We start from the raw sequence: 16706 nt of genomic DNA on the forward strand, positions 1-16706 counted from the left end.
CCAGTTGTTACCTACAGTTTATACAAACATTATGGTCATCAACCAGTGGTTGATGTCTCAAACACAATAATAGTGTGTTGAATAATACGATCACATGATTCATTAAATAAATAGAACTGAATGTCAGGGCTTTACTGAGTCATATGTAAACATAGTATGAATATTGAAACCTGTAAATTCATCTGAAACTCATGCACATTTTCATTATGTGTTAAAATTGTAATCTTAGTTCAAATGGAACATTATGTATTATTATGTACAACTGTATACATCATTTAAAAAAGCATGATGTATCTATTGTCTAATGACCAGGTGGCATACACACTATCAAAACATAGAACTGTAAAAGCAGGCTGTGTAGTTGACATGGAGATAAGACGTCGGAGCGCAAAAATGTGATTTCGCCTGTCCAACAACAACCAGACCGTTATTTCTCGTGGACTTGCGCCGAGGGCCCCATAGGTCTGCACTACATGACGTCACCAAAGTGTGGACTCTGAGGAAGTCCACAAGTCTGGAGTGTGCCATTTGGGACAGGGCCAATGACCATAGGATGCTCGTCTTGCACGTCCACACTTCACGCATGACGTTAATCACGTTGGAAAGGTCGGGCGGTAACCTGACTTAGGTGGAAAATGTAGGTAGAGCGAAAAACTCCACCTCATTTTCTCCTCCAACTTCAAAATCGTCCAACGTCGTTGTTTTACCTTTTGTTAATTTTGTTAATTTTTTTTTGTAAAGGCCGTTTGACGTCTTTGCACTTTTGCTTTGTAAACACTAGGTCAGTACTTCCACCCACGTCACACATGACCTTTCCAACGTGATCGCAGAGCTAATGCAAGACGAGCATTTGTGGTTAAAAGTACATAAAATTTTTATTCTTTTAGAAAATGACAGATCGTTTCGCTGGATAAGACCCTTATTCCCTTATTCCTATTCCCCTTTGAAGCTGCATTGAAACTGCAATTTGGACCACTATATGGAGAAAAATCCAGGAATGGTTTCCTCAAAAACCTTGATTTCTTTTCGACTGATGAAAGAATGAATGAATATCTTGGATGACGTGCATGAGTAAATTATCAGGAAATTTTAATTCTGAAGTGAACTACTCCTTTAAAATGTCTAAAACCCCTCTAAAACCAGCCGACAGATCAGTTTGACCAGACTTGGAAGCAGAAAACCAGCTTAGGCTGCTCTACAATGTTTTTAACAGGGTGCGTAGGTTTCCTGATATGCATTAGCTAGTTTCCTGTTCCAAAACAGAGAGAGTAAAAATATCTGTCAGCATTTCAAAATGTCAAAGACAGTTTTGTGTTCTCTGTTCCCTACAATAGGACTATAAACACTCACATACAAAAAAACTAACAGCACAAGAGATCGTTTTAGTGTCTTCAAGAGCAGAGAATAAGTGTGATTCTCAGCATGAATCAATACTCTGTTTCTTTGCGAACATCTCCTTTTATTCCGAATCTGTGTCACGCACAAATTGAACTCTTGAGTTTGTGTAAGCGGTCCTGCGCTTGGCAGCTCCAGGCTACAGATTTGGCAGCACAACAGCAACAGTGGGACACAGCGCTCACTCTCAAACCCGGCGTTTAGGAGCAGTAGATAGCATTATTAGCGTGGCAGACTTCAACAACACTGTTTTGTAACCTCCGCACAAACCCCGGGGCAGTTTCTCAATTCCTTGATCTACATAATGCATGGAGGAATTTGTATATTCTGAACTCAAGAACATGTGAAAAATGCTTTCTTTAAAATTATTTGTTGGATGGGCAATATGTTGGTAAACTAATATCAGAGGGAAATTACTTAAAAAAAAGACCATGGCTGTTCAAAAATGGATGTTATCCTTCTTTCTCTCTCTCCAAATGCACTCCTTCTCCCTTGAGGACCATTTTCCCTCGCTCCTGGAACCCTGGCCAATAAACACGCGTCTGTGCTATTGATCTGAGCTCTAATTACCCACAAGTCTCTACATACGATGCTCTTTTTGCCTGGCTGACATTAAAAGCCCATATTAATGTCTATTTCCACCCCGGTGTCCCTCAGCAGAGATTTTCCAGCGATTCCAGAACATTCTGCCCCGGGTTCAAACACCTATTGGTTTAATCAGCAGAATCTGACCTAATTCCCTTTTATGCCTGCATAATCCACCACATCATCAGAAAACAAAATCTTCAAACAAAGCTCATTATATAAGTGGCAAAGCAGCCAGAATATTCTCTCTCTCTCTCTCTCTCTCTCTCTCTCTCTCTCTCTCTCTCTCTCTCTCTCTCTCTCTCTCTCTCTCTCTCTCTCTCTCTCTCTCTCTCTCTCTCTCTCTCTCTCTCTCTCTCTCTCTCTCTCTCTCTCTCTCTCTCTCTCCCTCTCCCTCTCTCTCCCTCTCCCTCTCTCTCTCTCTCTCTCTCTCTCTCTCTCTCTCTCAAACACTAAAACAAAGCCATTCAGTTTAATGTACTTACAGACGCAGGCCCTGAAGGTCATTTTCTTTTCTGCTAAGCAAGTTTTATTTAAGAGTTGACAAAGTTAAATATAACTGCATTAAAGCGTAGGCTGTGTGAATGTAGTCACCAGTAAAGGTAGGGTTTGTCTTTGTCCACGTTGATGTTGTTCAAAGGATCCATGCGAAACCAGGTGTTGAGGGTGAAGCCGTTCTGATAAGGCCATTTGGCAATTGGAGGTAATGCAATTGCCTGGCAGAAAACAGAAATTTACAAAAAAAATGCCTGTATATGTAATTTATGCTAGACAATTTTGTTTGCATTCATTAATTCTTCTAAAAATCGAACAATTATAAAAGTACTTAATGTTCCCAATATATAGCCACCCAAACAAATATATATTCTTATATATTCTACTAGCTTATTCTATTGTATATATTACAGAAAACAGTATTTCAAATAAATGAAAAACCTTGAAAAAAATCATGAAAAAAAATGTATCACAGTTTCCACAAAAATATTATGCAGCACATCTGCTTTCAATATTGATAATAATAAAGGAAATGATTCTTGAGCAGCAAATCAGCATATTAGAATGATTTCTGAAGGATCATGTGACACTGATTCCGCTTTGCCATCACAGGAATAAATTGTAATAATTTCACAATATTGCTGTATTTTCTGTATATTTAAATAAACAAATGCAGCCTTTGTGAACATAAGAGACTATCAAAAACATTTAAAAAATCTTTCTGACAGTAAAATTTTAAACTATAGTGTGCATTATAAAAAGATTGCTTTGTTTAGCATTTAAAATGATTTATTTCAATTGAATTTTAATATTATTTTGTCAGTTATCATCCATATCATGAAAATAACAGTTAAAAAACAACATTAATTTAAATTTAACTTTACGACAAATGAAATGTGCATTAAAAGAAAATGCAAATGTGCATTGTGGGAAAAAAGGTGGGGTCACTCACAGCTGCACTTCGGCCAGGGAAGTTGAAGAAAGTGTCGGGTCCGTGTCTCTGAGCCATTTGAGTGAGAACTGAGAGCAGTTTGACTGCATGTCTCGGCTGTGGAAGACAAAAGTACGTGAGAGGTAAGATAAGCGACTTATCTAATCACAATAACTAAACTCCCACAGGACCTTCTCAGCAAGAACTTCTAAAACGCTCAATTTTAAATGTAATGTTTTGCCTCACTTAATCGGTTTTGATTTCAGAACTTCGATCCAATCTGTCATATTCGCACCTGTTTTGGCAAGCTAATGAAAACACTGATGATCAAAACATTTTATTTTCGTGTCTCGTAAATAATTGTCTTATTAAAGCGCAAGTCTTCACACAATTCTCTATTTTTTTTCTCCAGAAGGGGTACTTCACTCGATCCAAAAACTTAAAGCTATTGTGACAACATCCTCACTGTGGTGTCCGCCAGCAGTTGATGTTCTGTCAATATCCCTCACTCGAGAGAACGGTGAATCGATACCTGGGCAGGCCTGATCTGCTCTGCGGTTGATTGCTCCAGAGGTCTAAAAAGGCTCCAAAATGATCTCCAACAGCGGTGAAGCTAACGACCCCTTGGAGCCCCGGAGCCCTACACGAATTTTCACTCATTTTCAGTGGCTTACCCACAATCCTCCTTCTCCTCTCAGCATGCTGAAGAGCAATTTGAGTTCTTTGACGGTGATACTGTAGCTGGCCAGAACTCCAAGCATATCCACCAACAAGTCTGTTCATCATGGAGAGAAAAAAAAAAAAAACAGAAAGACAAAAAGTTAGCTCTGTATTACTGAAGTGGGCACAGTGTGGATGTAAACAATAGGATTCCCCGAGGCACAGGTGTGCAACTTACACAAGTGTATTATATTATAACACAGTGCAAAATAGCAATTTCACAGTAAGACGTGCAGAAGGATCAAACAGACCCCAGAAAGCACCTTTCCTGAGTCTGGTAGCATAAGCCTTCCTTGGGGAACGTCCAGTGGTTAAAAATACTGTAATTCAGTATAAGACAAAAAGGTTTACGATACATACGATTTTTGGATTAAAATATCCAAAAACCACTAGAACAATATACAGGGTGGGCCATTTATATGGATACACTGTAATAACATGGGAATGGTTGGTGATATTAAAGTCCTGTTTGTGGCACATTAGTATATGTGAGGGGGCAAACTCCTCAAGATGGGTGGTGACCATGGTGGCCATTTAGAAGTCGGCCATCTTGGATACAACTTTTGTTTTTTCAATAGGAAGAGGGCCATGTGACACATCAAACTTATTGGTAATGTCACAAGAAAAACAATGGTGTGCTTGGTTTCAACGTAACTTTATTCGTTCATGAGTTATTTACAAGTTTCTGACCACTTATAAAATGTGTTCAATGGGCTGCCCATTGTGTTGGATTGTCAATGCAACCCTGTTCTCCCACTCTTCACACACTGAATGGCCCCCAAGGTCTCCCGATCTGACCCCCTTAGACTTTTATCTTTGGGGTCATCTGAAGGCAATTGTCTATGGTGTGAAGATACGAGATGTGCAGCACCTGAAACTACGGACACTGGATGCCTGTGCTGGCATTTCTCCTGCGGTGTTGCTATCAGTGTGCGAAGAGTGGGAGAACAGGGTTGCATTGACAATCCAACACAATGGGCAGCACATTGAACACATTTTATAAGTGGTCAGAAACTTGTAAATAACTCATGAACGAATAAAGTTACGTTGAAACCAAGCACACCATTGTTTTTCTTGTGACATTACCAATAAGTTTGATGTGTCACATGGCCCTCTTCCTATTGAAAAAACAAAAGTTGTATCCAAGATGGCTGACTTCTAAATGGCCACCATGGTCACCACCCATCTTGAGGAGTTTGCCCCCTCACATATACTAATGTGCCACAAACAGGACTTTAATATCACCAACCATTCCCATGTTATTACGGTGTATCCATATAAATGGCCCACCCTGTATTTTGTTGACTTGTGTACATTATCCCAAATGTTTCCAATAATGTTTAAATCCAGAGAAGTCAGCAATTTTAACCAGTTCAATGGCCCGTGTCATTATGTTGCCTGTCAATGACGTCATATCCGTGTTACCCTCGATTTCCGTAGAAGCCATGGAAACACCAAAGACGCTTTAATGTGTTTAATTAGAGAGGTGAGCAACTGTTTGAATACATTTAACGACAGAAAACCATTCGTTGTTATATAGCGCAACACGTTTAGTCTTATTGGTTGAATCTTGATTTACCATGGGTAACATGTTTGTACCAAGTGGCTAACATAGCATAATCAGGAGGACTTTAGGCTATCTGTAGTAACAATAATAAAGCATTTTTTCCACCATACAATATATTTTAAAATGAATTGCATGCCATTTAGCAACACAAGTCATCCAGCTTTTATTATGACCGCCGCTAGCGTAGCTAGCGAAAGCGGTCATATAGGGATTGTCAAAGTTTTTTTTTTTTTTTTTTTCCGTCACCTTACTGAATTTTTCGTCAACGATACCAGGGACACCGAAGCACCGGGGAACATGAAATTTGGTGGGCATGTAGCCCCACTAGACTTCTAAGGAAAAATTTCGTTTGGTCCCCGGGGGCCACTCCCCCCCCGCGCTGGGCCCCCCCAAACCCCAAAAAATGCAGTTTTTCCTAAATAACTACCTGAACCGTGGCACCGAGGATGAAGAAATTTTTATGGTATGTTGGTCTACTAGACTTTTACGGAAAAATTTCGTTTGGTCCCCGGGGGCCACTCCCCCCCCCCCCCGCGCTGGGGCCCCCTTAAATTTTTCGTCAACGATACCAGGGACACCGAAGCACCGGGGAACATGAAATTTGGTGGGCATGTAGCCCCACTAGACTTCTAAGGAAAAATTTCGTTTGGTCCCCGGGGGCCACTCCTCCCCCGCGCTGGGCCCCCCCAAACCCCAAAAAATGCAGTTTTTCCTAAATAACTACCTGAACCGTGGCACCGAGGATGAAGACATTTTTATGGTATGTTGGTCTACTAGACTTTTACGGAAAAATTTCGTTTGGTCCCCGGGGGCCACTTCCCCCCCCGCGCTGGGGCCCCCTTAAATTTTTCGTCAACGATACCAGGGACACCGAAACACCGGGGAACATGAAATTTGGTGGGCATGTAGCCCCACTAGACTTCTAAGGAAAAATTTCGTTTGGTCCCCGGGGGCCACTCCCCCCCTGCGCTGGGCCCCCCCAAACCCCAAAAAATGCAGTTTTTCCTAAATAACTACCTGAACCGTGGCACCGAGGATGAAGAAATTTTTATGGTATGTTGGTCTACTAGACTTTTACGGAAAAATTTCGTTTGGTCCCCGGGGGCCACTCCCCCCCCCGCGCTGGGGCCCCCTTAAATTTTTCGTCAACGATACCAGGGACACCGAAGCACCGGGGAACATGAAATTTGGTGGGCATGTAGCCCCACTAGACTTCTAAGGAAAAATTTCGTTTGGTCCCCGGGGGCCACTCCCCCCCCGCGCTGGGCCCCCCCAAACCCCAAAAAATGCAGTTTTTCCTAAATAACTACCTGAACCGTGGCACCGAGGATGAAGACATTTTTATGGTATGTTGGTCTACTAGACTTTTACGGAAAAATTTCGTTTGGTCCCCGGGGGCCACTTCCCCCCCCGCGCTGGGGCCCCCTTAAATTTTTCGTCAACGATACCAGGGACACCGAAACACCGGGGAACATGAAATTTGGTGGGCATGTAGCCCCACTAGACTTCTAAGGAAAAATTTCATTTGGTCTCCGGGGGCCACTCCCCCCCCCGCGCTGGGCCTCCCCAAACCCCAAAAAAAGCAGTTTTTCCTAAATAACTACCTGAACCGTGGCACCAAGGATGAAGAAATTTTTATGGTATGTTGGTCTACTAGACTTTTACGGAAAAATTTCGTTTGGTCCCCGGGGGCCACTTCCCCCCCCCCCCGCGCTGGGGCCCCCTTAAATTTTTCGTCAACGATACCAGGGACACCGAAGCACCGGGGAACATGAAATTTGGTGGGCATGTAGCCCCACTAGACTTCTAAGGAAAAATTTCGTTTGGTCCCCGGGGGCCACTCCTCCCCCGCGCTGGGCCCCCCCAAACCCCAAAAAATGCAGTTTTTCCTAAATAACTACCTGAACCGTGGCACCGAGGATGAAGACATTTTTATGGTATGTTGGTCTACTAGACTTTTACGGAAAAATTTCGTTTGGTCCCCGGGGGCCACTTCCCCCCCCGCGCTGGGGCCCCCTTAAATTTTTCGTCAACGATACCAGGGACACCGAAACACCGGGGAACATGAAATTTGGTGGGCATGTAGCCCCACTAGACTTCTAAGGAAAAATTTCGTTTGGTCCCCGGGGGCCACTCCCCCCCTGCGCTGGGCCCCCCCAAACCCCAAAAAATGCAGTTTTTCCTAAATAACTACCTGAACCGTGGCACCGAGGATGAAGAAATTTTTATGGTATGTTGGTCTACTAGACTTTTACGGAAAAATTTCGTTTGGTCCCCGGGGGCCACTCCCCCCCCCGCGCTGGGGCCCCCTTAAATTTTTCGTCAACGATACCAGGGACACCGAAGCACCGGGGAACATGAAATTTGGTGGGCATGTAGCCCCACTAGACTTCTAAGGAAAAATTTCGTTTGGTCCCCGGGGGCCACTCCCCCCCCGCGCTGGGCCCCCCCAAACCCCAAAAAATGCAGTTTTTCCTAAATAACTACCTGAACCGTGGCACCGAGGATGAAGAAATTTTTATGGTATGTTGGTCTACTAGACTTTTACGGAAAAATTTCGTTTGGTCCCCGGGGGCCACTCCCCCCCCCGCGCTGGGCCCCCCCAAACCCCAAAAAATGCAGTTTTTCCTAAATAACTACCTGAACCGTGGCACCGAGGATGAAGAAATTTTTATGGTATGTTGGTCTACTAGACTTTTACGGAAAAATTTCGTTTGGTCCCCGGGGGCCACTCCCCCCCCGCGCTGGGGCCCCCTTAAATTTTTCGTCAACGATACCAGGGACACCGAAGCACCGGGGAACATGAAATTTGGTGGGCATGTAGCCCCACTAGACTTCTAAGGAAAAATTTCGTTTGGTCCCCGGGGGCCACTCCCCCCCCGCGCTGGGCCCCCCCAAACCCCAAAAAATGCAGTTTTTCCTAAATAACTACCTGAACCGTGGCACCGAGGATGAAGACATTTTTATGGTATGTTGGTCTACTAGACTTTTACGGAAAAATTTCGTTTGGTCCCCGGGGGCCACTTCCCCCCCCGCGCTGGGGCCCCCTTAAATTTTTCGTCAACGATACCAGGGACACCGAAACACCGGGGAACATGAAATTTGGTGGGCATGTAGCCCCACTAGACTTCTAAGGAAAAATTTCATTTGGTCTCCGGGGGCCACTCCCCCCCCCGCGCTGGGCCTCCCCAAACCCCAAAAAAAGCAGTTTTTCCTAAATAACTACCTGAACCGTGGCACCAAGGATGAAGAAATTTTTATGGTATGTTGGTCTACTAGACTTTTACGGAAAAATTTCGTTTGGTCCCCGGGGGCCACTTCCCCCCCCCGCGCTGGGGCCCCCGTAAATTTTTTGTCAACGATACCAGGGACACCGAAACACCGGGGAACATGAAATTTGGTGGGCATGTAGCCCCACTAGACTTCTAAGGAAAAATTTCGTTTGGTCCCCGGGGGCCACTCCCCCCCCGCGCTGGGCCCCCCCAAACCCAAAAAAATGCAGTTTTTCCTAAATAACTACCTGAACCGTGGCACCGAGGATGAAGAAATTTTTATGGTATGTTGGTCTACTAGACTTTTACGGAAAAATTTTGTTTGGTCCCCGGGGGCCACTTCTCCCCCCGCGCTGGGGCCCCCGTAAATTTTTCGTCAACGATACCAGGGACACCGAAGCACCGGGGAACATGAAATTTGGTGGGCATGTAGCCCCACTAGACTTCTAAGGAAAAATTTCGTTTGGTCCCCGGGGGCCACTCCCCCCCCGCGCTGGGCCCCCCCAAACCCAAAAAAATGCAGTTTTTCCTAAATAACTACCTGAACCGTGGCACCGAGGATGAAGAAATTTTTATGGTATGTTGATCTACTAGACTTTTACGGAAAAATTTCGTTTGGTCCCCGGGGGCCACTTCCCCCCCCCCGCGCTGGGGCCCCCGTAAATTTTTCGTCAACGATACCAGGGACACTGAAACACCGGGAAACATGAAATTTGGTGGGCATGTAGCCCCACTAGACTTCTAAGGAAAAATTTCGTTTGGTCCCCGGGGGCCACTCCCCCCCCCCCCCCCCCGCGCTGGGCCCCCCCAAACCCGAAAAAATGCAGTTTTTCCTAAATAAATACCTGAACCGTGGCACCGAGGATGAAGACATTTTTATGGTATGTTGCTCTTAAGGGCCCACATCAACCTAGCCCATAATCACTCATTTGTGATTTGCGCCCCTCCCATAAAAAATGAAAATGCAATATTATTCTGCTTTAATCGCCCCTATCTTCAGTGGAGATGTTCAGAACTGCACCATATTTCATGTGTATGATTAACTTGACATCCTCTGGGGGTATCCTCTGCTAAGTTTTGTAGAATTTCATCCATGGGGGGGGTATAAAATAAATTCATTTATGTGCACATTTAGTGACTGTACACTCATCGGCCTGTAGATGGTGCTGTTGAGCGAAGGGTTGCTGGTTTAGGATGATACTGTCACACACACACATGCAGGAATACAAACAAACGCAAGCATGCACACACACTGACATCCACACGCACAGACACACACCCATACACACACATACAAATCCACATGCACAGACACACAAACACACACGCGCACACATGTACGCACAGACACACACACACAGACACACACAGACACACACATACACAAACACACACACATACACACACACACACAGACAGGCATGCACATACTATTACTTTTTTTAGGTATATACATAAACACGCAATACAGCCAAATTACTCCACGTCATTTATTTTTGTGGAAAGCCAGTGCAGGCCTGAGCGGCGGTCATATTTTGTACCGCGATGCGGTACATCTAGTTAATATATGATATTCTAATATCGATCTGGCTTAAGCATTGTGCAACAAGTGTCTCATAGCAGTCACCGAGCGTAACGAGAGTGTAACATATAACTTTCAACACACCCAGACTTATTTTTCATATGATTGTTTTGACCAAGTAAAATAGCCAAAATTTTAATTCGTCCAAAAAATGTAATAATGTGAATTCAAGTGAATAAATAACTTTAATACTCTAGCTCATCCATGAACATGATTTCTGCCGGAGTCCCGTCGGATTGCTTTGTAGAGGTGAAGACAACAACTCCCATGATTCCACACTCGTTCACGTCGTCATTGAGCTACGCTTTTTTTCTTGTTTAGAATTAGCGACCTCTAGTGGCGAAACTTAACTGAAGTTTTATAAGGTGTTAAATTAAATAATAGAGTGATTAAATTGAATGTACATGTCAGGCAGTCAGACTTTTAAATGTCTAAAATGGAGCTAGCTCTTCCTTAATAAAATGTTCCAGGTTAAATACAGATAAAAGTCGACATTAAACAGCATTTGTAACAAATTTTACTTACATAAAATGACATTTTACAGCAAAGCTGGATATTCAAGTAGGAAAAATTTGGAACACTGCGATTTTACTGTATTGAACTGTACATTTTAATATAAATTATATATCGTTGCTGTCCGATGGACCTTGTTTTGGATAATGGATATCTCCATATTTTGTGAGTGTCTGACCACCACAATTTCAACTTTGACAAAACAGCATTTTCACAATGTGCAGTTCTTAAGCAAATCAACATATTTCTGAAGGATAATGTGACACTGAAAATCGGAGTAGAGGATGTTGAAAATTAAGCTTTGCCAATGAAGGGAAACAGTTGATTTAGCTCTTTTGTTTCAGGTTAAACACTCGCTGCTCTGAGAACAACATGAGAAGTTATGCTAATTAATGCCATTTTACACTTTAATTTTGAGTTTCAACAAGACTGCTGCTGAAACCTTCCATTAGCCAATTCACAGCCTCTGCCTCTTAAAAGATTTCGATTGTGAAAAATGGCATTTATGCAAACAGAGGAAGATGTTGGCCATGAATTATAGACGGAATGAATAAAAAAAACATCCTTCTTCATTCATAAACGGCAACTAAAATTTAATATTGCTCTAAACTGCCACTCAATCTCATTACAAGAGGGTGCAACTAATGAGATTTTTCTCTCGGTTTCTCTACTGCCAATGATGAATTCCACTGCTGAGAAGATTGCAGTTTAATCCACATTTCTTTCACTCACAGCGATTCGCACCGCTCTCGAACGTCTAAAAAATAGAAATCTACAAGACATTTCTCATATTTTGCATGTGCTGTTCAAAGCAGATTTAAGAGTGTTATTTTTGACCTTTTAAGATAGGCTACATAAACAACAAGCTCCATTTAAGATGCAATGTAAAGTGTACATAAATGGTTTCTCTTTCAAGGAACAGACTGACATTTAAGTCATTTCCATTTCAAATCCACCTTCTCGAAACAAGTATGTGACGTTTCTGACTGTATTGTTGCATGTCTTTCATTTCAGAGCTTAACCATTTATAGAACTTCAGGAAAATAGGAAGAAATGGGTTTTACAAGAGGTCAGTTTGAACTCTCTGTGGTTAGGTCGAGGCCACTCACCTGCGATCATGTCATCCACAGAACTCATTTTGAGCAATAGCCTTTGAATGAGGCCAACCTCAGTGCTGGTCTGCAGGTTTCGGACACTCTTGCGCAGTATGGCAGTGAACATGCTCCAGATTTCCGCCTGACACGTGACTTCACAGTGTTCCAGCAGCTCCAACATGCAGATGATGGCCTCTGCATCCTGGATGATGAAGTTCATCTCCAGGTCAAACTCACCACCAACCAGCTGGAGCAGAAGGGATGGTTCAAAATAAGGAGAAGAGAAAGAAACAGGAGGGGAAAAGACAAGGATTAGATTAGACTTATAAGTAACAAGAAAAGGGTGCTTTTTCTAGGCTACTAGAGCTTTTAGTGTCTGTTTGAGGTCAGACTGACTTAGTTTTTAGTTGTGACAAACAATTTGCTTAAAAAAGGTACACTATGTAACTTTTGGCCCTCTAGCGAAACTGCATGCATTTTGCGGCTGAGCGTTGTTTTGGTTGTTCTTAAACTAAAGACTGTGCAAATGAATATGACCTTGCAAAAATGCTTTACAATGAACTCTGTTAGAGAGATACATATGACAATTTATCTCTTCATTAAAATACCTTGTTGAGGTTTATTACTTACATGTTGAGTAATAAATTACTTTTACATTTCAAATCCCTCAATTCTCGCCATCTCCAATGTTGATTCTTGTTTTATTACTAGCTTTATTGCGTACCTATTTTTGCCAGCAGACTCTCCTCTCTTCTGCGCTTTTTAAAACCCAGGAGGTTTGAGATTTTGTGTGCTACACGTCAACCTTTCTTACTCGACCTCTGCCACTTTCCACACCATACACGCCTCAAAGTAGCCATCAACTTTTCTTTATTTACGGATATAACGAAACACGCACAGTGTTTCACGTAATGTATGTACGCAATTCCCCGCAAAAACCATCATGTAAGGTCTAAAATATAAACACTTAATATAGGCTTGGCATAGTGAATCAGGGTAAGACAAAAACATGTAAAAGGATTGATGATTGATTGATTGATGACGGAAGCTCGTGATCAGACTGCCATGAACACACTCAGGACCGCTTGCCGAGGCTATGGTTTACAGGTTATAATGTTGTAATTCAATTTCTTGCACAGACCGATCATTTAGCTTCAAAAGACTTCAAAGAATCGTCAGAATATGTTATGGTAGCCATTGACTTGCTTTTATGAATCACCAAGGAATATGCTTTCGGCTAAAAATCTTCTTTATGTTTCTAGCGAAGAGAAAAAGACACATCTTGGATGTGTCCAATTTTAATTTTGGGGTGAAATATCCCTTTAGATTTGGTTCATTTTGAACACACACAAAAAAAAAGTTACATAGACTTTAAAAAAGCAGATGTGTCAACAACAAAATCCATCCAGCCCTCTTCCGGTCATAACAATCATCATTAGGCAATTATAAACAGCAATCAATAATTGTGTTTCAAGGATTAAGCAAGCATGAAATTGAAGATTTCAAGACTTGTCTCGGGCACATGGGAAGACTTCAGGCACATTCTTCAGAGAGCAGCGATGCACAATGTGGAAAATAAACCCCTGCTTCTCTTGTGGCTTATTTTACAACATCCAGAGTCGACGACTCAGTCTAACTTGTTGGAAATTCTTGTTGGCATGTAGGAATTAACACATGTCGTGCCTCAGAACCCTTAGATATTAGGTTCTTAACAAAAACTTGGTCGCAGAGTTGTTCTGATTGTTTATTGAAGACAGCAAAGGAAGAAAATAACACTAAATTCAAATAATAAAATGGCACTAAACATAATAATGTTTAGTATAGCAACATACATTGATTTATTTCAAAATATAACATCCCTATTTTTGTCAATTAAACTTAAAATTATACCACAAATGTATAATTTCAAGCCAGAAAAATTAGACAGATGCTAACATGAACAAGATGCATTACATTAAAAATAAAATAAAATTAAGAATGGGTTCACTTGAATTTGTATGTATGAATATGTTTTGTAAGGTCAATTATTGGCTTCCAAGAGCATGAAACCATAAGAATTCAAGAAAATGTATAAACCAAAATCCTAAGCTAGCTATGTAATTGTCCTGCCGCTTTGATTTGACTGACAGTCTCCTGTCTACTGTATTCATTTCTGAACTGAACAGATGATGGGCGTCATGACAACCGCACATTATTTTTGCAGCCTTTTATATGAGGAGTGGTTTGCATGGATGTGTTAGAGCTGTACTCTCTCTAACAGACCGAAACAGCATGACGAGAGGCAGTGGAGGAAGCGATAAACAGTGTCTCATCGTTGAAAAAAAAAAGAAAGAAAAAAAGACAGGCATTTCATTTATGAAAACGTCCATCAGTCAGTTTTCTCAGCCTTTCATAACATCCTAATGTGTGCAACGACTGACAGTAAAGAAGACAGCAGCAACAATTATATGCACAGCATGTTAAATCAATTAAAATAGCATAAACGACAGTTATCCATGCATATGATTTAAGGAAACCTCCAACAAATACTTCAAAAGGACCATGCATATTGTGAGAAGTAACCAGCAGAAGACACGCAAACTCCTACTATCTGCTATACAACAATGGAGCAAATAAGCATTTATTCACCAAAAGCAATAATCAAGTTCCTATTTTAATGCCAGACTAAATGTTTTATTATGACAGGAATGTATGCAGCATCTGTCTGCTTCCTAAAAACTAATTAGTATGAAGAGTGAACAAAACAAAAATGTTTCTCTGAAGTCTCAGCTGAAAACACATCTGGCCCCAAAGCTGAACCCTAAGGCACACCAATAACAGTTTTGCTTATTTAAAAGTTTTATGCAAAACAGAAAAATGACTAAAAACAAAAACTGGAAAATTTGAGAGTTAGTCAAAAAAAAAAAAATCCCTCTTTGAAGCCCTGACAAAATCTATATACTTGGTTTGATTTTAGGTCACATGTTAACATTTTTGCTTTGTGACCACTTAATTTATTTTAAATATAAAAAGATCAAGATGAAATACACTGCACATCGATTTTGAAATGATCACGAATTTAGTTTTGATCAAACTTAATTTGATTTCCAATTTGCAATTAAAAGTGTCCCACAATCGTTCAACCAATAGGCAGTCTCACTGCTCTAATAAGACTTGCATAGATTTATTTCTGTTTAAAAGAAAACTCAGTGAAGTGTAACAGCGTATCAATGAGACACTAAAGGTTTTTTATTCCTACATTACACAGAATCAAGTACAGAATCATAAAAACTAATTTGCTTTTAATGGCTAAATTCAATCTTCAATCCACTGTGGCACAGCTTTTCCTTTAAAAACAAATGGGATATTTCCTTCCCTAGTGTGTGCACAGCATGTTGCGTTGAAGACCCAAGTTGTTTTGTCTAACACCAGCCAAGAGGTTGTGTACATTTTTTGTGTCTTACTTTGACTACAAGACTAATGATAGCGTTCATCAAAATGTTCTCAAATGAACACTGCAGTTCTTGTTTTCTGTTATAACTAAACTGTGAAACTTATCATTCAACATTTTCACTTTTAATAGGTTATAACCAGTGCAAAAGCGTTAGTGTGTTGCTAGACAAGGCCTGCCCGTTCCACAGCCTCTCCTTTAATCACAGAGCTTCGTCACACTCGGAAATGAGGTGTTTAATTGCATGCTCAGATCCTAGGAGTAATTTGCATCCATTGTGTGACAAGAGGTAAATGGAGGCACAAAATCATAGATTAGACACTCGTGGTAAAAGAAAGCACTCCCTCTCAGGCCAAACAGGAATCACTTACAGTGAACAGTTAATAATCTGTTAATTTGCATTGAATTTCAGTGTCTAAATTGAGAGTCGCTATAGCTCAAAACACTCAACTTAAATGTCTGGATGCAAACTGAAATATTTTAATGAAACAACCATTTATTTGCTAACATTAGGGTCATTGAACTATCATGTGCTCAAATGAAAACCCAAATCTTTACATTTAAGTACTGATCTGCTGAACACAAAATTATCACGATCATTGAAAATTATTTATTTTATATATAAACTAGTGGTCAAGTTTTGCCTGGGTGCCAGCCCGAACCCCGCCCACAACATTTTTTGGTCGGGAAGTTCGGTCTGGACTCGATCCGTTGAGGAGTAATTATGCTCGGCTCCCAGAAGGCAGGGCCAATCAAATTGCCAGGGCGGGCTTTAATCGATGATGGACAGATGATCTGCGGTTACGTAATCACCCACGTCATCAAAGAGCGGTTGGGTTGAATCAGAGAATGTCTAATATGGCGAGAAGTTTCACTCTCAGTACACTTCCGGCTTCTGAACTGGTTGCAGTTCCTCTCTGATTCCATATGAGGGCGCTCACAGGACGAGTGCAGAATGAATGGAGGTCTATGGCGCTATACCAATAAAAATCCACTTTTCTCAGGATATAATTTTTTGTCTAGTAATTTGAATCTTGTATTCGAAAGGAGATGCAAATAAATTACACACTGCTGGGTGTTAGATTTTTTTGAGTCACTTATTTGCTTTAAAAAGTCTTTTAA

The 16706-nt window shown here is 41.5% G+C and overlaps 1 protein-coding gene across 1 annotated transcript in view; it reads right to left on the reverse strand.

The window, feature by feature from the left end:
- Positions 1-16706, reverse strand: part of nbeab (neurobeachin b) — a 298682-nt gene that overhangs the window by 210311 nt on the left and 71665 nt on the right. The window contains exons 3-6 of the mRNA XM_081369689.1: positions 12170-12401; positions 4081-4181; positions 3428-3523; positions 2575-2696 (exon numbers count right to left, since the gene is read on the reverse strand). Coding sequence (XP_081225815.1) covers positions 2575-2696; positions 3428-3523; positions 4081-4181; positions 12170-12401 — 551 coding nt within the window. The remainder of the gene's footprint in view (positions 1-2574; positions 2697-3427; positions 3524-4080; positions 4182-12169; positions 12402-16706) is intronic.

The sequence above is a fragment of the Scardinius erythrophthalmus genome, assembly GCF_964197995.2.
Source record: "Scardinius erythrophthalmus genome assembly, chromosome: 7".
NCBI lineage: Eukaryota > Metazoa > Chordata > Actinopteri > Cypriniformes > Leuciscidae > Scardinius > Scardinius erythrophthalmus.